At 34.9% G+C, this 20,464-nt stretch overlaps 1 protein-coding gene across 11 annotated transcripts in view; it reads right to left on the bottom strand.

The window, feature by feature from the left end:
- The window catches only part of LOC105202434 (dystrophin, isoforms A/C/F/G/H), a 508,516-nt gene that overhangs the window by 307,842 nt on the left and 180,210 nt on the right, over window positions 1–20,464 (bottom strand). For all 11 annotated transcript variants that reach the window (XM_039451747.1, XM_039451745.1, XM_039451744.1 and 8 more), the window contains 3 exons: window positions 11,126–11,337; window positions 8,300–8,454; window positions 7,473–7,662 (listed from right to left, as the gene is read on the bottom strand). In XM_039451747.1, the coding sequence (XP_039307681.1) occupies window positions 7,473–7,662; window positions 8,300–8,454; window positions 11,126–11,337 (557 nt within the window). The remainder of the gene's footprint in view (window positions 1–7,472; window positions 7,663–8,299; window positions 8,455–11,125; window positions 11,338–20,464) is intronic.

Here is a 20,464-nt window from a genome sequence, read left to right as displayed (position 1 = left end):
AGAAAATATTATATTCAAATATGTAAAATACAGGCTGTTTCCTGTAATTCGATCATTTAGAATATCTCTGCTCTTTTTAATAATACGAAAAAATACCAAAGAGAAAATTTTGTTTCAAAGGAGCAAATATTATGATCAAAAACATTTTTTTTCACGCTTATTATTTTACGAGATTTCGAGATCATTTTTTCAAATGTTACTTTTAAGTTTGTATGTTATGTTGTACGTCACTCACTTTTAATATTTGACTTTGAAAAGTGTGGATCATCACATTAACGTTTTTTTAATTTGTAATTGTAATTATACAATTTACAAAATAATTATTGGACAATATTTCATTAATACTTAAGCGAGAGCTTAATGTTTTATGACGTAAATGGGGATCTATTTGACCATCATTTTCATTTATTTTATATATAAACAAAGTTTTGTATTTTTATTTATAAATAATTATAGACTAATATATTTTGAACATAAAGTAATAATTTGCTAGCTGCTTTAATTTTAAAAATTAAAAAAATTTATATATTTAAAAATATTTCTTTACGTAGTATTTTAATTAACAAATTCATAGTTTTAAAATAAATATGAACATTTAACATAACAAAATAAATTTCAATTATTACACTTCAAGTAAAAGTGTAAACACATAAAATATATAATTATTACTTAAACAATTACATTGTTTAAAACCAGTAATAATTCAAAATGACAGAATGTTATCTTTAATTATTTTATAAGTACATGTTTGAATCATATATTAATCTTTTAAAGCATATTATTACAACAAAAACAGAAAATATTAGTAAACATTTTTATTATTAAAAAATAATTGAAAATGACAATTATCATTTGTTTATTAAAAGCAAAAATTATTACTGTGCAAAATAAAATATATGTTTACATCGGAAAAATTAAAAGAGAGAGATAAAATAAAAATAAACTAAAACAACTGAAAATTATAAATTAAATTTTAAGCAATACGCTAAATTGTACAGGAAATTATGTATGTAGTCGCCTGGGAATTAAATTGACCCAAAAAATAAAAAAAAAACTCCTATTTGTAATTAAAATATTTGAACGTTATTAATGCTTGGCTGAAGTCAAAACTGAAGTGCAGAAAGAAGATATTAAGAGCAGCAGAGTTGCAAATGAAAACGAAACGGAGAAACATTAATTTATTCGTATGTTGGATCAAGTTGCTTCCCATGAGCCCACTTAAGGGTTAAGTACGTCTACATGTATTTACGGTAACTACATGTATTTCCTTGAACTCCGCCCAGTCATTTTATTTCAGGATAGTCCCGGTATAGTATTTTGCACAATGGGGTAATCATCGATCGATGAATCGTCACACTCTGACTGTTATTTCTAATGTTACTGAAGACAAAAAGTTTGAAGCCGAAACGTTTAAATAAATCTACTCAACGTAATTGCGTTGTAATTTATACAATAATTACCGCGCAATAATTACAGCGCTGACTCCTATTAAGTCCGTTCACCTTTCATTAGTTTCTCTTAAATTATCTTAAAGTCATTTTAAGGTGAACATATTCTATATAATTTATTTATTTTTATTGTGAACCACATTACTACAATAATGAAAATGTGTCATTAAAAAAATGTTGACGATCTCGAAATGATCAAGTTACAGGAACACCTTGTACAGTGCAATAGTTGATTCAAAAAATCAAAATTGTCTAATTATCAACGGAACGCTTGGTTTTCCCACTTTTTTGAAAATTGACGCCGATGCACCAATAAATTACGGTTATGCACATTTAATGACGCCTAAGTATGAAGGCAAGTTTACCGCTGGGACAGCGGAGACTCGACTCGCACAGTGTATATGGCTCTACGATAAAGAAAAAAAAGAGAGAGCCACCAAGTGAAATTGCATTAAAGCGGATTAGCCACGGCAGGGTTGATTTAACGAAGCGGAGCGTGCCGTGTTTACCATGAATATGAGAAAGGGCTGTGCGCTCTTTGTTCATCTAAAGGCGAAACGTAAGTCCGGGTCACGTAAGCGACTCCCCGGCCATTCCCGCCGATCGATGCTCTCCATTTTCCGTATAAACGATTCCTAAAAGCGACGGAATTCCAATATGACGCACAATGAGAAGTCGCAAATAAAGTTAAAGTTTCAAAGCGCGCGCGAAGCGCCTCATTTCAGGCAAAGCAAGTTCCCCCGCCCGAGAGCCGCTGCAAGCAAATATGTTAGAAACATGAAGCGTCGCGTAGCAACGAGTGTATCTCGCAATTCATAAATCGTGAATGTGCAACGTTCCATTTCAAGATATACTTACTTCTTTGATGTTAAACAATGTCAAAGGGCTCGCAGTTGGAAAGAAACTTACAATGCGTACGTTTTATCTCTTTGACGAAATGAAGTAAACGCCCGATGCTTTAGCCAAACAAATTGCAGCTCTTTACGCAAAAAGCCTGCGTTGTCATAAAAAGTTATAATTATAAACACAATATTATAACTGCTAGGCAAATTTTTAAAAATCTTAGATAAGATGTACATGATACGCAGAATGAGGAAACTTTTAACGGGCTGCCGTAAAAACCGGGTGTAATCGGTGTCGGGATTATGTCTCGAGACTCAGCTGTTCGACTCGAAAATAATTTCGTCGAATGACGTGATATCGACGCGAGTACGCGAGCTGGAGCCAACAAGTTGCGAATCAGACAGAGAGAATAAGTGTTTTCGATAATAATACGAGAAATTCGGTTAGATGGGCTCTCGAAAGAGACGGGCGGTAGGTATGGACAAGTGGTGCACACGTAAGTTATGCCCGACGGCGGCGTAGGTAGGTCGATAATTCATTGAATCGCGTTGACGTTTGTAAACTACAATGCAAAACCGCGTCATTGCGAAACTAGTAGAGACTACCATATTCAAGAAATATAGGTAGTTCAATAGTCCGGCCGCAAATATGTGCGCGATGCATTGACAGACCTTATGCATTATTCCTCGCAATATTGTATCGCCGTATGTTTAGCGTGGGGTATGGGGAATTGAGGAAAATGATGTTTGTCGTATATCAAATATCAGAACAAACACCCAAGCGACGTCGATTCGAAGTATGACGTCCAGTATGTATACGTTGCAGGGTCATATCGTTCTGTAAGCCTCTTAAAAGTATTACAATCAGCGTTGGGTGAGTTCAGCGCATCCCTTAGTTAGCTAGGCAAACTCTAAATTTCTTCTTTCGCGAGAGTTTAAACGTATTCCCAATAACTCGTTGGCTTTCGCAGAAACTGCAAACGGCATTTGATGCTCGCCTCTAATTTGTTCGCCGCCGGAGCAACGAACCTATATAAAACAATGAAAGGAGCTTTACAATCAAAGAGGAAAAGACGTTCTATTTATCCTCGATTTCTATAGTCAGCGTCGTATGTAAATAAACGATTAAAGGAGCTTTGTAACGGACCAACCGTTTCGTATCGGCTCGACTTAATATCTATCTACCGGACTCCGGTGGCATCGTTCGAGGCTCGAAATAAATTACCGCTATAGATACGAGCGACTACAAAATTGTGTCAACGAGCTACAAAGAGTTTAGCGAGGCTAAAATGGGCACGCTCCCCAAAGTTAATTAGTCTCGAGTGCCAGATGGTACGACCAGCATGGTTCCCACATGAAAACGCGATGCGCCGGGAGAAAAAAGGATTTCAACGTTGCGCGACTCATTGTTACAAGAGACGATAACAAGTTTTTCGCGATATTCGCCACTTTATGTACGGCAGCATTAGCATGACGTCGAGTCGCGTGTGTACAGCGCTGTACAGTAAATGAAAATATGAGCGTAGAATGATAATTACCAGCTCGTAATTGTTTCAAACACGGAACATGAGCGTTTATCATATTTAAAGAAAGATTATTATAAAAAGCATCCCAGTTAAAAAAAAGTTACAAAACGGTATACGAAAGCTTGCGGACGTAGCTGTGTTAAAAAAAAAGTTACAAAAACGAGAATAACACGATCGATTTTACTTTCGAACATTTATGTTATTGCATAAGCTATCGAACAGCAGGATATTATATAATGTCCTAATTAACTACTCATGATGGATGCGGCGGATCGAATAACAAATTCCAATCAGTTATTATATGATTTATCAAATAACCTCTATTTCCACATCGCTAATAATTACAGTTTATAAATTATGCCTCTGTCATTTATTGAACGTATAGATGAGTATATCAAATAGTATAATCATTCGTCGTTTGCAAAATCTAAATAAAAAGCAATACAAAAAGAATTAATATAACATACGAGAGACAGTTCTTTTATGTGTCTCGCGATGTTATAATATTCACTAATATTGAATTTTCCAATTTTTCAATATTCAATTGAGCATTGAAAATATTACATTATCAAGTATGATAAAAAATTGATAAAAATCATTATCAATAGTTTCATTAATAGCAATATAATAAACTTTGTGCAGTTGATCGTTTCAATGATCGGAAAATTTCTTATTGATTGAGTGATTAATAGATTATTCAGGCATTTTTTCGTAAAAAATATTTGAATAATCGTCAACCTTAAATTTAGCAATCAGCAAAATATTGCGAAGAACTTGTATGAATTTCAAAAATAAAGTCTATTTATATAAGGACAAATAAACGGCAAACAAATAAATCAATTTGATAAATTATCTTTAATTTCGCATAAATATCGTAGATACATACACAAAATTAAAGACAATTTATTATTTATTAAATTGACACCTGTTTGTCTGTTCGCTTATTTCGCCTTATATCAATAAATACTTTTTAGCAATGTGTAATGTCAAGGATTTCTATACATGCCATACGTGCTCTAAATGACATTAGATAATTATGGATGATAACGATGATGATGATAAATAACGGTATAATAAGATATTATTAGTAAATTTGATCTCACAACACAATTAAATTATACGTTTCACTCAAATTGCGTTAAAATTAAATAGAAAAATTATTTAATTTTTTTGCGCAATTTAACAAAAAATTTGTTTAATAATAGACTATGTAATATGATACTCTTAAAAATGCAATATTTCTCGATAAAATGAAACATACAGATATTCCAATAAAGTGCAATATACACATGCATCATACAAAAATGATATCTAATAACTTTTCCAATAATTTAGTAAAACTCAATTTTCCCGAAAAGATATGACCAAGATTAAAAAATCAAATACAGTCATCAAGTCAAACTTAATCAAAATTAATTAATAAATAGCTTGCAGTAAAAAAAACATACTATAGGAATGAATTCAGCATTGTAAACGTCGTTCATTCCGAAGTAATGATATCTCACCGGTGTCTTCCTTTAAAATGCGACAAACTAAGCCCCTTACTCGATGGCGGCACTTAAATATTACACGCAATCGATCAAAGTCTAGCTCACCGACGGTAATCGAGCTTGTTTCTGTCAATAATTAGTGCTGTCTCGACGAGCAAATAGAACGTAACGGGCAAGGCGATTGCAAACATGCACGGATCCGTCAGTAATTATGGAGTAGAAGTATTACAATATTTACAATCTGATGATCCCTGCGGATTCGTCCGCCGCGCAAGTACTCATAATTCAGTACCAAAAGTAGATCAATTTCACAATGAGATACGCGGAGAAATATGACTACTGGTCCCGCATGTAGTAAAACGTCAGTTGAAATCCACGGGCGCGATCCAATTCGTCGGCAGTAATTTTGCAAGCAATTCTCTTGAATACCGCGCATACACGGCGCGTAATTATGCAGTCTCATTAAAATGTGTTCAACGCACAGTAATCATTATTACTCATTTTCTATTTGTGTATCTAATTCGATTTCAACTCTGCCGCACGATTCATCGTTTATAAACAGCGATAATTTTACATTAGGACCTTTTAATCGTGTTTTACGTAAAAAAAATTCGTAAAGCTACGTGTAGTAACGTGATAATAAAAAAATTTTTTCCCGCCAATTCAATAAGTGCTGCAATCGCGGTAAATTTATTCCCTATTCTCTACGAGCATTGCATCTCCCTGTTTTATGTTTGCCGCGATGAACGAAGGGAATGATCGCTTGCAAATTAATGAAACGCTCAACGGCCGTGAAAAAATCGGTAACGTGCCGGCAAAAAACATCGGAGCTCGCGTGAAAAGCAAGCGATTCAAATGCAAAATTACAGGGTAACTAAATCACAGCACGTGAATGCAATGGCTGCCAGTTGCGGCGAGAAATTTACCGGATGCGTCAACGCCACGAAAAACAACCGCGCGCGCGCGCGCGCCCACGTAGCGCGTATGAGAATTTAAATCTTCACGCTCTGGAAATCGTATATAAAGCGGAAAACACATTACGCGCGTAAGAACTGATGGCCCGTCACCGCATTATATCGATACTCGATATCAAACTTCTTCTTTTTAATGGATACGTCGATACGCCGCGGCTGCATGACACTTCCGATATTCTTTTATGGCAATCGGTCGAAGCCGCAAAACCGGCTGTGTCGTAAAAGATGCGCAATGTAGAGAGGACATAAGTCGACGTGACGGACACTCGTGTCACATGACGACCGTGTCTCGATCGAATCACGTTTAACTGCTTGTCAATTCATATATTGTAACGCGTAATAAAAAAATTTTTTTATCTTCTACTTGTCGAAGCACATCGTTTCGACATATCATTTGATTTTAATTGTACCGGATATATCATATGCGCAGTAAAATAGATTTAAACTGCATAATAAATAAAAGTATTATCGAGTAATGAAAAAAAAATTCGATGTTTTCAAATGTCCATGAAATTATTCGTAATATATGTATCTCATTATTTTGATATTCAATCGTTTTAATACAAAACTTTTTATTTTTCTTTAAGAAAAAAAAACAAAAACTTAACTAAATTTTGCTTTTCAGTGAAATAGCAACGTGTGAACAAACAAGATAATAAATATATAAATTAATGAACTGTGAGTATCCAAGTTATTTTGGTTTGAACGTTATTTTGCTAATGTACGAGTTGCAGCGGAGAATCAATTTAAAGATTTATTATTCAGTCGATTTTTAAAGTTCTATTATTCAGTCATTTAATTTAGTGATATTTCATGACGTTCCTTTTAGCGCAACACGCGAGCGTACACGCGACTCTATCTGTTGAAACGCTAATAAAGATCCTCTTAAAACGTATTTATCCATGTAATCGCTGTTATCAGAGGTACAATAAACAAACCTACTAATTGCAACGCTCTTACAAATAAATATTTGGATTTAAATACCCTGTCATAAGAAGTGTATGCATTATAAGGAAAGCAGTATTACGTATTGATCGTATTACGAAAGCTATCCAGTTCGAGCAATTCAAAAAACGCGAGCGTTCTTTCATCTTACAATTTTCGGCAGTGTTGCATCAGGTCATAACACTTACGTTACCAAGTTACCGTGTCGGAACTTGTCGCGAAATTTGCGTGAACGTGACAATCTTACCTTAAGCTGATGTTGCGGTCGTCTGAGCGCGCCCTGGTCTCGTCGTCCACCCAGTCGATCGGCTTCCGCTTCCAGTCCCTCCATCGAAGACTCCGCTTCACTCAACCAGGCCAAGAACTTGTCTAGCGACCGGTCGAAGTTGTGGAGCGAGTTCATCGCGGAGTGCAGCAGTTTCCCCCGATTGATGATGCTGGAAACGGATCGGTCGATACAGTATTACATCCGTAATCTACGGTTTGATTCGAAGTAAAGTTTCTTAACTCGAGACGCTATAGACGCAAATGGAAGCCCTAAAGCAAACGCGTCATACTTGCTCTATAAACTGTTCCAGAAGACGCGCATTTTCTCTCGATTACGATTTCTTTATTGGCACGCTCGAGGAAAATCGATCTCTTTCATTGATCAAAAAATTGTATCAATCTATAAATAATTCACAATTGTTTCTAATGACTTAATAATTTTCAATATAAAATATCTTGGTAAAGTCACATTAAATTTATTAAAGTAAAAATAAAAGTTGCAGTAAATTAATCAAATAAGATATCTTTTTCTACGTTTTTTATATATTTCTTCGTTTAGATTCTAATAGCTCTAGTTCAAAAAAAAAAAAAATACGCTTTAAAACTAATCATAAATAAATATCAAAACTTTGTTCATTAAATTCATTATCGAATATTTGGAATCAACAATTGAATTGTAATTTAAAGTCTATAATTAACTCCACTTAATTTATTTCGAGAGATTAATGTGAGTAAAAACTAAGTCGTAAAAAAATGCTTAAAGATACTGCGAGAAGTTATCGTAGAAGAAGAAATTATTATATTCACCTTGTATTAAGATTGTTGTATCTCTGGTTGATCGTTTCCGTCATTTTCTTCACTCGTGTCGTGTCGTCCTGCTGATAAACCGCTATCAGCTTCTGAGTGAGCTGATTAAAAAGTTCGATGTGATGTTTGTACTGATGCAGCTCCGCGTGAAACGACTGTGAAGAAAAGAAAAGATACAAAATTGTGAAATCGAAGACGGTGGGCCAGCGGCAAAAAAAAAGGAAACTTATCTAACTCCGGCTTCGTATCGAGTTAGAAGAAGCCATGCCTCTTTTGCACTCGAACCTCGATAAGTCGGCGAAGTTAAACCTTCGAAGAGAGCTTCGGCTAAAAGTTTTACACCGATATACCGTACGATGCAACTTTTCTTTGGATATCTGTCGGCACTGATTGGTCCCGATCAGACTTGCAAAGTGCATCGAAATAAAAACCTCAATATAAGTAACAATTTTTTTTTTTTAGCAAATACGCGTAAGGAAAATTGCAAGAAATGTTCGTAAAATATTATAAAAATTATAGAGATAAACAGAATATTATCCGATTGTTCTATCACATCGTTGAAAACAGAATAATTACGTTGAACAATTTTATCTCAGAATCTATTCAAGACACATGCAAAAGAAGTTCGAAAGAAACATACATTAAATGCCTTACACTTAAAAACGTGAAGGCACACTACTTCGGAAAAAATTATTCCATTAATAATTCCGTCTCATTTGACTCTTTTAAATCTAAACACAGCTCCTCGCGTGTAACGCGCTTCGCTGGCTGAAATTTCGTTGATTGAGATGTTGCAAACTCTGTACTCTCTCTACGACCATTTTTCAAACGCGTTATATTCTTGTGTATGCAAAGAAGAAGAGATTACTAGAAAGAGCTTATTACCAAGCTGATGGATTCTAAAATGTTCGCCTCCTTTCATTTTGTTAACAAATGAGAAAAGTTTGTGCTTTAGAAAACATTTCATCCTTCTTTGTATAATACACGTTCAATGTGCTTGCGCGTAAGTATATTACGTAATAACACAAAAGAATCTTGCACTTTTAAACCTCTTATACATCAACGTTTGCGATAAGCATTAATCACACATAGGATAAACTCCGGTATATACATATATGCCGTATCTACCGAAAACTTAATTTATCAATTATTATTTGTTACGTTTGAGAGAAATAAAGTACCAATAAAAATTGTATATTATATTATCTACTACTAGGAAAATATTAAGAAAACGAAATATTTATTTTTTATATTTTTTTTTGAAAAAAAAAACTTTTAGAAACCGTTACAACGGTTTTGTCATATTAAAAGAGATGGAATATATCCAGCCATCTAAATGGGATAATCAAACTAAACAAAGACTACAATAGCTAAGCATTTGTATTTTGACATAGTTTATCCATCACTATACCCTACATGTATCACCAAATAACCACTTAACCTTTAACACTACATACACAGAGAGAGAGAGAGAGAGAGAGAGAGAGAGAGAGAGAGAGAGAGAGTCATTTTACGTAGCTTGTAATACATCGCTGCGCTACTCACAATATTGACAAATTAATTTAACTCACGATGTTGGTTTCGCTAATATTAACAGTAAAAAAAAACTGAAATATAACACAATACTAATATTGTATAACATAATGACGCATAACAGAGGGATCGCGAGCAAATTACCTTCACTCCTTCTATTATATTTCGTCTGACTACTGCGGCGTAAATTCTCGTGCGGAGTAAATATCAGAGTTACCCTAATAAATTTCCATGGCATAATAAACTTATGGTACGATAAAAAAAATTTTTATAATATTGAATGTTATTCTGTCTAGATCCGAAGAAGGCTTCATCGACTTTTCTGACATCATATAACATAATGATACTGGTCAGCAGATATATCTCGTTCAATATCAGTACATTCCTGGTACACGAGAGGAAAAATGCGCCGCCGAAACATTCTGCCGTAAAAGTAAGCCACGTCGCGTAAAGACAGAATGTCTTCACAAGGCTAAAATTGAAAATTTTCTACAAACTAAGTACAACATGACTAAAAGCGATAAAATGTTGTTTACAATTTATACTTTTTAAAACATAAATAAGTTATTAAATTGAAATTAAAATAAAAAAAACAAATAAACGCTGAGATAGTGAATTAAATATAAACAAATTGAAAAATAAGAGCCACAACGATTGCGAAGCTAAGTTTATTGGAATTGTTCAAACAGTAATTAAATATTATCGCATAAGGAACGATTGAATTGCAAGTACGTTTCTGCCCTCGGTTTGGGTCCTTTTCAGTGCAGAGAGCTCGTTGTGAAATTCATGGACTTCCACTTAATCACTCTCGCGTTTAAATTGATAAGAAACAGAATCGAGAGACCGATATAATAAAATAGCGTCATAATGTCAAATGATATAAAACTTTTTTGAAAAGTCAAATAATAGTAAGAGAAAAGAGCGAACTCAAATAAAAGTCGTGATGAGTTTCCACGCTAACAGCAAAGTAAATAAATGAGCTACCTTTACAAATTTTCACGTGCAATAATATTTTAACACAAATCAAATAATCCGACGGCACTTAATGGTTTTTAATTCAAACAATTTCTCAATCTCCATTAAACACTTCACGTCCAAAGATCACTCGACATTTTCAACACCGAGAACATGTCAAATAGGCAGAGGCATTATCGTATTAATCTTTTTTTTTCCAGTCTTTTTCATTCTCTCACCATTCGCTAAAGACACTTCTCACGCGCGGCACTAAAAACTAACCGACTCGAAAAGCTAACGCGGTTACTCGCGAGAAGACAGAAAGAGTGTTCGATGTACCTTTTGTTCCCTGAGCTGCGCCTCGAGTACGTCGGCGGTGTGTCCCACGGCTCGCATTCGCTCGAGTCTAGTTTCCATTCGTGCTAGCCAGACTTCCACCTCGTTTCTCTTCGCCTCATATCGCTGACTGTCTCCCAGCATCATGTCCAATTGCGTCTTCCTTTGCATGACTTTTGAGTTTGTTTCATCCCAGTGCTCCCGTAGCTTGGTGACTGCAACATTAAGCAGGCAAACGACGGTGGTGAGAGTACGTTACTGTAGACGCATATAATTATTGCTTTTTAGAATTCCACGAAAACGGAAATCATAGCGAGTACTTGTGACACTGAAATCGCGAGAGCAACTCTAATTCTTAGTTTGCAAACTAATCACACTGTGTTACAAAAACTTGTTTAAAAATTTTATGTAAATATGTATGTTTGAGATTTTCTTTGCGCTGAATCCGATGTTGAAATGAAAATTCTGCCGTTATCAAAACTCTCTACTTGTACAAAACGATATATAATTATATGATACATATTTATAGAAATACAATTGATATTTTTAAGAGCACACAGTAGATTCAAATTTTCTGAATCGCTTATGATGGACAAAAACAACTTTGCAAATTGCTTTGATTCACGAAGATATTTTTGCGCCTTAAAAGCATCGAGGTGCATCGAATGGCTAAGCAGTGAAGAGCATTAATATCACGAAATATTAATGCTACTATTTGTACGTGATACTTCTTCCTTAACACGTAGATATATGGACTAAGTCAACACTTCACTCAAAAATGACATAAAGTGTTAAGTGAGAAGTATCACAAATAGCAGCACTCGGATTACTATTTTCTTTTCATATCTCTTTAAATCTTATGCCACCGTATAACATTGTGTATAACCCCACAACCTTCCCGTACATCCGTTGAAACAAAAACGCTACGTCGAAATTCACGCTGTACGCGAGGCATCAGTTGGAAACAATCCAAACTGTAATGGCAAGTTAGAGAGCACAGCTGGATAAAGCGGGCGCAAAACACTGGCAACGATTCAATATCCGCAACAAAAAAATTCGCACGCGTGAAACATCATGTCCGTGTACCTTTAAGAATGCACCTTATATGCGCGATGTTTCGAGAGCGCATGTCGCCAAACAGCACGGAAACTAAAATAACAACAGTTCTGATAGAAAAATACTCCTCTATGAAGAAACCCATAACGATTCCGTTAACGCGCATTTCTAAAGCACGTGTTGAATATTATTTTAATGGAAAAGAAATGAGAAACAGATGAATGTAGTCAAACAGCATAACGGCTGGAATAAAAATAATTCTAATTTCGATAAAAGCATTGCATTTGTACAGTGTATCTTTTCAATTAAAATATTTGTTTCAAATATTCGAATATCAAATGGCGCACTACGGGTTACATTTCAAAGGATTTTAATAAAAGTATTCCTTCAATATAGCAAAATCATTTATCATCGCATCATGAATTTTTAACATGCGATAGATGAAAAATATCATATTCAAATACATGTACGAATCTCGCAAAAATTACGAATTTTAAAATATTGCTTTATTATTTTTCTTGAAATTCTAGGTTTTGATATTCATCTATGATAAAATCTTTGATTTTATTTTCCAAAATTCGATAATTAATACAGTATAATAAAATAATAAAATTTATAAATTGTTTAATTATATTATATATTAATTTAATGTTTGGACAATTGTTCATGAAACTCATAATCACATAATTGAACGTAATATACAAGAATATATTAAAAATTTCGGTGATTACCTAAAAAAAAACCATTAATTGGTATAAAAATATTTAAAAATTCATGTTTATATTTTTTATTATAAATCTTAAGACTATATAGTCTTAACAGTATACACCCTGGACTATTCTAAGTAAATGTCAAAATAAAAACATGATCATCTTTTTCTCGCCCGGATAAACTGTAACAAATTACGATGAATTCGCTCAGAGTGAAACCCTGAGGACAATTTGCATGGTAAAGGATTTGTGAAACTTACATATTCATGTGTTTACTGTATTAATAATTTCCACTATTCCCAAAGTTCTAACTGTTCCGTTTAACACGCCGCATTTCATCCATTATTCAAATATATTAAACGACAAGCAACATATAAACAAGCAACATATAAACCGAATAAGATATACATAAACCAAATACAGCTCCAATAATCCATAAATAAGAGTCGCGAGTAATTTGTAGGAGGTACGACAGGTAAAGGATTAAGAGACGGATCTCAAATGTGCACACGTACGCCGACTTTTCAAATGACTTGGCATCCATCACCCCGTTCTTTAAAGAACGTCATGCAAAAGATGGGGGAGTTATTTCAATGACTTTCAACGACTTATTATGAGAGCAATTCACCCTCATCGACCCCTTGCACTTCGACCCGCACTTCGAAGCCGCCCTTACCATTCACCAACTATACTTTTCTGCTTGCATGCAAATTACAAGTACTCGGCTCAACCGAGTTTCAGTCGAGAAAGATTTAGAAGCGACGCTTGCTCCGATAATCCTATCTAATTCCATCCCAACGACTATCCAATGAATGTGACGACATAGTTTTAATTAGTTCTCTGTCCCGATTACGTCAATCCCTCGACAAAAAGAATCGAAAGTATTAAAACTGACAAGTAACAAAATTTTAAAAATGACCTCCTATAATAGGTTATTAACGGTTTTATTTATTTCACATTAATGTTCCAAATAATTTTAATAAATAATCTTTAAAATTGTAATATTTACATATCAATTTCGATCAATGACTTACTCGAATAGTAAAAATACTTTTAATGTCACTACAAATTTATCTAAATTTAATAACAATATAATTAAAAATTTCTTTAAATCTATGTAACTAATGCATACACTAACGCTCCTTCTCACTTTTGTTAAAATAAAAAAAAAATATGTTCCTGGTTAAATAGACTATAGATGTAAAAAAAGTCACTTTAATATACAGTACCGGCCAAAATTATATCACCTTTCGATTTTTGGAGCATAACTTTTATTGAAGTGTATCAAATGCACTCAAAATTTTATAGTAAACACTTAATGAAAGATATATTTTGTATATAAAATGTAATGAGATTTGACAACATATACTATGATCTTCGAATTTTTTATTAATTATTTTTATAGTTGCACTTTTGTGCTTTTTTGTTTTTCGTGTCACAATCATTGATTTTACCATCATAACCTAGTTTTAGCAGTTAAATTTAATATTCCACATTATTTATATTTGTTATGACTAAAAATTAATTATGATTAAAATTTTACATATTTTGGAAATTTCAAATAAAAATAATTTTTCACGCGTTGCTGTTTTCATTATTTAATAAAAAATTATTATTTACGTAAATTATACTTATCATCAAAATATTACATATCATCAAAATATATTATAATTTAATAAAGATTCATACCTTTTCAAATAAGTTATACTCAAAAATAATCAAAAGGTGATATAATTTTGGCCGGTACTGTATTAAAAAAACATTTATTGTGAAATTATATTAACCAAACACTTTTTCATAAAAAAAAATTCGTCAAATGTAAAATTCTTTTAATATTAAACGTGTTATTTTAACATAAATATGATAAGTGCATACACTCTTTAATTTTCTATTATTGTTAGTATTTTATAATCTTTGTATATCAGAAGAACATAATAATAAATTATGATATTGTCAGTAAAAACATCAAACATCGGGTCAAAATATCAAATAGCTTTCTTCCTACCTTGAAGTTCAAGTTTCAATAACTGCGACTAAATTTTCTCGTAAACCGATAAATCTCTTAGAATAACGTAACGAAACACGAACGACGCCTTTCGCATAAATGGAATTGTGAGAGTTATCGGAAGAAAAATATATATAGTATCACGGCTTGACCTGTGAAATGAGTTATCGGCACACCTGAGTCTGCCAACGACCTCTCCGACACAGCAAACATACACGTACGTGTTGCGCTAGCTAGTATAGATTATGCAGATACTCATATAGATGCAAAACTGACGAGCGCATATTCACTGGGGAGTCACAAAGTTGCCAAGAACGCATTGTCTACAAAACTATCGAGATTCACGGTATCAGTGGAGGCCTGTGTCGCGATACACTAACGGCTCACAAACTTGCTCCATTTGTTCTCTCTTTCTCTCTCTGTTTCAAAATCGATTCATTAATAAAATTTCAATTTACATTTTATCTCAAGTTCAGAAATAAAATGCAAGCCTTTTTTAAAGGTTAATGGAAAATGAAAAAAAAATCACTTTGTTATTATTATTACCTAAAATGGTGCTTGTTAATAAAACTTTCATATATTTCAATACCACTTTATTCGTATTTCGCTCGTTTGATGCTAATCAGTGATCGGATCGATATTGCAGAACGTTCCTCGACAGAAATAGCAGAAACGAAAATCAGAAGATTTAGATAGATTATTCCTTTTCTCTCGTAATTCTCTCATTTCCATGACGCTTATGCATTCTGACAGTCCGTTAAATCCATTCAAATGATCCATTCAAATAGTATTCTTAAAATACAATAAGTAAAATGATATTAAATTTCAACAATTAAAATCGTAAAGTCGTAAAAACGCAAGATAAAAAGACATCAACTTTTGCACAAAAAAAACTGTTAAAAAATTAATAATAGATTAACACAAATAAATGCATACACTTTCGTTAATTTGTATATATCTATTACACAAATTTTCAGTACACATCTATGATAGTAAGTAATAAAAATAAAACGTGATTTTTTTTGTTACATTAGGCCTTAGATACAAAATAACATAGACTTTGCAGAATTATTCGACAATCCAATTTTAGCAATTCTTCAAGGCAAACGTATTTACGCATTCATAATAATCGTCGTTACAAGTAATGCATAATAAAGATTAAAACAATATTATGCGTCGACATAAGATTACCATGTAATCAATTCACGTTTGCCGCGAAGCGCCATCGTAATCCAGCAACGAAGCGTCAGCGCTGTCGAAGGTGCAAACATTATGGACAAATCGAAACGCGGATAACTGCGACAGAAGATGCCGTACCGAATAACGCTCAACTCCCCGTAAACTTCGTTAACTTGACTTCTCCTAAGATTTCTACGGAGCCTTGGCAAGTGGATTACGTTCGAACGCAGGCCGACAAAGTTATCTGAAAGTTACACGCTTTGTTCATTGTTGTTCCGCACGGTAGTGCGGAAGCAGCGCGGTATCACGATCTCGACACAAATAAAGATAGAGTTGTTCAAGTAACGAAAGGTAGCGAGCTCCGACAGCGAGTTAATTTAATCCCCGCATCTGAATTTAATAAGCTGGAGCGCGCAGTTCAATCCTCCTTTGGATCACGAGAACAAAAGTCATCCATATAACTTTTGTTACGCGTTTATAGTTCTAGAAACATCGATTTACCGATACTTCTATATTAGTGCAAACTTACTAGGAATTATACGAAATATATAAAACCGATGCCGCGTCGTAAACTTTATCATAAATACTCTGAAATGCAATTCAGAAAACTTTTTTTTTTGTTAAACAGCGCCGTGAAATATCAACTGTATGAAAATGCTTTTCGCTTTCTCTTAAGAAAGTTAAATAAAAATGCTAAGCCACTAAAACTCAGCAATCTTATTTTTACAATGAGGGATCAAAAAAGTCGACCTTTTTACTATTAAAATTCAAACGCGGTCTGGTAAATTTTTTCGGTTTACTTCTTGCCGCGGGGAAAGTTCGAACTAAACTCTCGGGAGAGATTTTGCGGTAATGATCGAGCAAAGTCTTGCATATATTATACACAACTAAGAATATTCTCCTACGAGTTTCTGCGGAATATTATACTTTAATAAGATGTATCGAAAATATGAAAATTTAGATATAAAAGTGATTTTTCATGAATATAATTATGGAAAGCAAAAGTTTCGTGTGAAAAGGGACAAATTGTCCACTTAATAGAGGTTTATAAAAGATAAACATTTATAAAAGATATCGCACACAAATATGTCAATTACCGGAATATAACTAAAATCCAATGCAACGTAATACTAAATAATTCATTATTAAATTTCAATCATGGTACAATATTAACCTTAATCACAAAGCATTACAAAGGGATTATAAACCGTATATAATTATCTACTTCCAATCAATATATGTTGTCCAATATGCATCGGTAGTGATTTCGCTCAAATCCTTTCCTGATGTACAATTCGCGTAAACGAGAAAATAAAATTACAAGTTTCTCATTTCGTATGTTGCTTAAACTTTGCCCTTCTTTTTCTCATCCTTTCCCTACAATAGATTTTACACGTACACAGGCACGCGTTAATCGCGTCTAACAGCGCACAGACAGTGTCGCAGGAGGCGATAAGACTAATGAAGGCGCGAAAGGGGTGAGCGAAGAATAATAACAGCCGGAAAGGGCGAAGCGGATGGAGGAAGACGGGGAGAGATACCAGACGGCGCACAAAACGCCGGAGGTAGGAAACTTTACACGACCGAAATGGAATTTCCGATAAACTTCGGACTCATCGGCTCCGAAGTCGTTGTCGTCGCTTTCGACCGCGCATGAACCCCTCTTCCATTACCGGTTCCGTAGACACAGTTTCTTTCCTCCGTCTGACTTGCGTCGCGTCCCGTCGCGTGGGAGGGGAAACACGGAGGAAAGCTGAAAAGCGGCAGAAAGCCGAGAGTGGAAGGCGCGGAAAATCGCAGCCCCGGAATGAGAAATTGCGAGACGCGCGGCGCGGCGGCGACGCGGATACGTGAGACGAGTGCCAAGCGGTTGCGTTTTCGAGTCCTTACCGCGAGAGATTTCGCTCGCAGGCCGCTTTGTATCAACTCCGCGCGTTCGCCAAAACTGCACGCACTTCACTCTACACCCCGGGGGAATGGCGCGAGAACAATATCCTTATTGTGAGGAAAGTCAACCGAGGCACGGCGGGGGCGATACGCAACACCCGATTCCCCGCTTTCCTCTTCGTAAGAAGTTCGCGTCAATAAAGGATTGCCTCTGCGCGAAGAAGCTTCTTCTCGTCGCCTTCGTGACACCATCAATGATTTCAACGAGACGATCGCGAGAATGTGTTTCATCTGTCGTTTCGTGAGAAACAAAAAGAGAAATATCCCCACGCGTGAAAAGACCTGCAAAGCGACGCATTCCCGTAAGATTTTTCTCCGTTGTGGCGTCGCCGCCGCTCACGAAGTGCATATTCTTATTTTCCTTAAAAGGCGCGTCTCGGGAGAGACAGATAATAACTCCGCCGCATAAGTAGAAAATTCAGATGCGCAGCATTGCGGACGGGTCCCCTTTCTCTCTCTCGATGGCAAGCGTAAACCGATTATCGTGCGGAAAGCATCTCCTTCAATATTTCTTTAAATACTGAGATCTTTGTGCGAGATATCACAATCAGACTTGCATTCGCTCTCTCTACGCGCGTTCGCGCTCTCTTCTCAGTGTAAGCTTATAAATTCCTACTCTATCTCACTTATCATTATTACCAGAAAGTTCACCCTACTTTTGAAACTTTCGAGCGTTTACCATTAAAACTCTGTACTCCCCGTTCGCTTTGTATGATTTTTGTTTCTCTCTCTCTCTCTCTCTCTCTCTCTCTCTCTCTCTCCGCGCGAAACGCAATAATGGAAGAACCGCGGCTTCAGAGAATAAATGGCGTATAATAATGCAACGTCTCGAGGGAGTGGAAGTTAGTCGTACACGTCTAACCGTACCGTCGTCGCGTCGTCCATGTGACTGTCCACCAAAAACTTTTGCAATATTCCGCGCGAAATTTCATTATGTATGTGTATACATTATGTATGTATGCACGCACACCAGAGCAATTCGTACGTAGCTCATTACTGCTAATGCACTACGAGTGTAGACCCATTGGGCGATGAGCGTAGGGGCGGCTATTAAACATACAAGAAGTGAGGCGAGAACGGAAGAATCGTTTATAAAAAAAAAAAAGTATCCATATACAGATTATATCGTTGAAAACTTTGGAATCCCGTGCAATGTGCGCAAATGCACGGCAGTTTCTTCATTTGCGAGATGAGACTGCATTTCTTACTAATACGACAATTTCCTACGGTTACATTATTTTCCCAGGTACGCGGGGACCAGCTTTTTCGTAACGGATTGTCTTCCGCACAAAAAAAAGCTTTCTCTTTTACTGCTGAGAGTAACTCATTGAGCTTGCCTGAACCATAGCACCTATATTTCAATCTTTTTACTTGGTGCATTCAATTAACTCGTGCATAAATTTCAGCGCTACACGCGATATATATCTCTGCTATTACTAACCCTTTTACTACACCTTTAATAAGATGCTCAGTTATTCTTTAATAATAGTAAATCACTCTTTTTTCACAGCTCTAACATCCCGGCAACGTGAAAATCCGTACCACGACAACGTGGCGCGTTTATTTTTTTCGGAGATGATTGATCGATACGGCACCGGTACCGCGCCACGCGTCGGAATTGCCGTGTAATTCCTGCAAATTGTTTGCAAATTGTGCGCTATTACCGTCCATGAATTAGAACGGGATAACGACGGCAAGCTATAGCGCGCATTTTGCTCTTGAAAGAAAATCATAATTAACAGAGAGAGAGAGAAAGAGAGAGAGAGAGAGAGAGAGAGAGAGATTGTCCAATTTTAATAAAATTGTTATGAACTGTATTTCAATCAACTAATTTCTTTTTTAATAGTAATAAAAACTGTAAATGTTTAAAAAAAATCCTCAAATAAAATTACCCATTTTGTTTTTACAAAATATTTTTCAATTTCGAATTTAAAGAACAATAAAATTCCAGTTCAAGATGCATGCATCATTTAAAAAATTGAAGTATTCTATCAGAAATTAAGATAAAATAAATGTCGAATCGTTATTAATAAACGTCTCACGAATCCTCTTTAAAATAGTGCATTTTATTTGAACTGATGTTATCCAAATATCTCTGTTATTTTGAGAAAAGCATATATATATCAAAATAAAATGTATATAAATAGACAGATATGAAAGAAAAACAAAAACTGCTTTCCTTGTTATAAAACTTTCCACCATGGCTCTCCAATCTTTGCATACTCGAATTACTTTACTATTTCTGTTATACACAGATCTCGTTATTTCTTTAACATTGCGCAAGAAAAAGTAGACGTCACTAACTCCCCTCATTACGGTCATGCAACTAAGGATTCATTCACTTTTCAAAAAGCCACGTCAACGTACCGAAGAACTTCCATTCAAACTTCCGTTCTCATACGAGGCATATGAACTTCATCGATAAAATGCCATCTGTGTATCACA

The sequence above is a fragment of the Solenopsis invicta genome, chromosome 7 (genome assembly GCF_016802725.1).
Source record: "Solenopsis invicta isolate M01_SB chromosome 7, UNIL_Sinv_3.0, whole genome shotgun sequence".
Taxonomy (NCBI): Eukaryota; Metazoa; Arthropoda; class Insecta; order Hymenoptera; family Formicidae; genus Solenopsis; species Solenopsis invicta.
The sequence above is the reverse complement of the archived record's forward strand: the minus strand, read 5'-3'. Positions and strand labels throughout refer to the sequence as shown.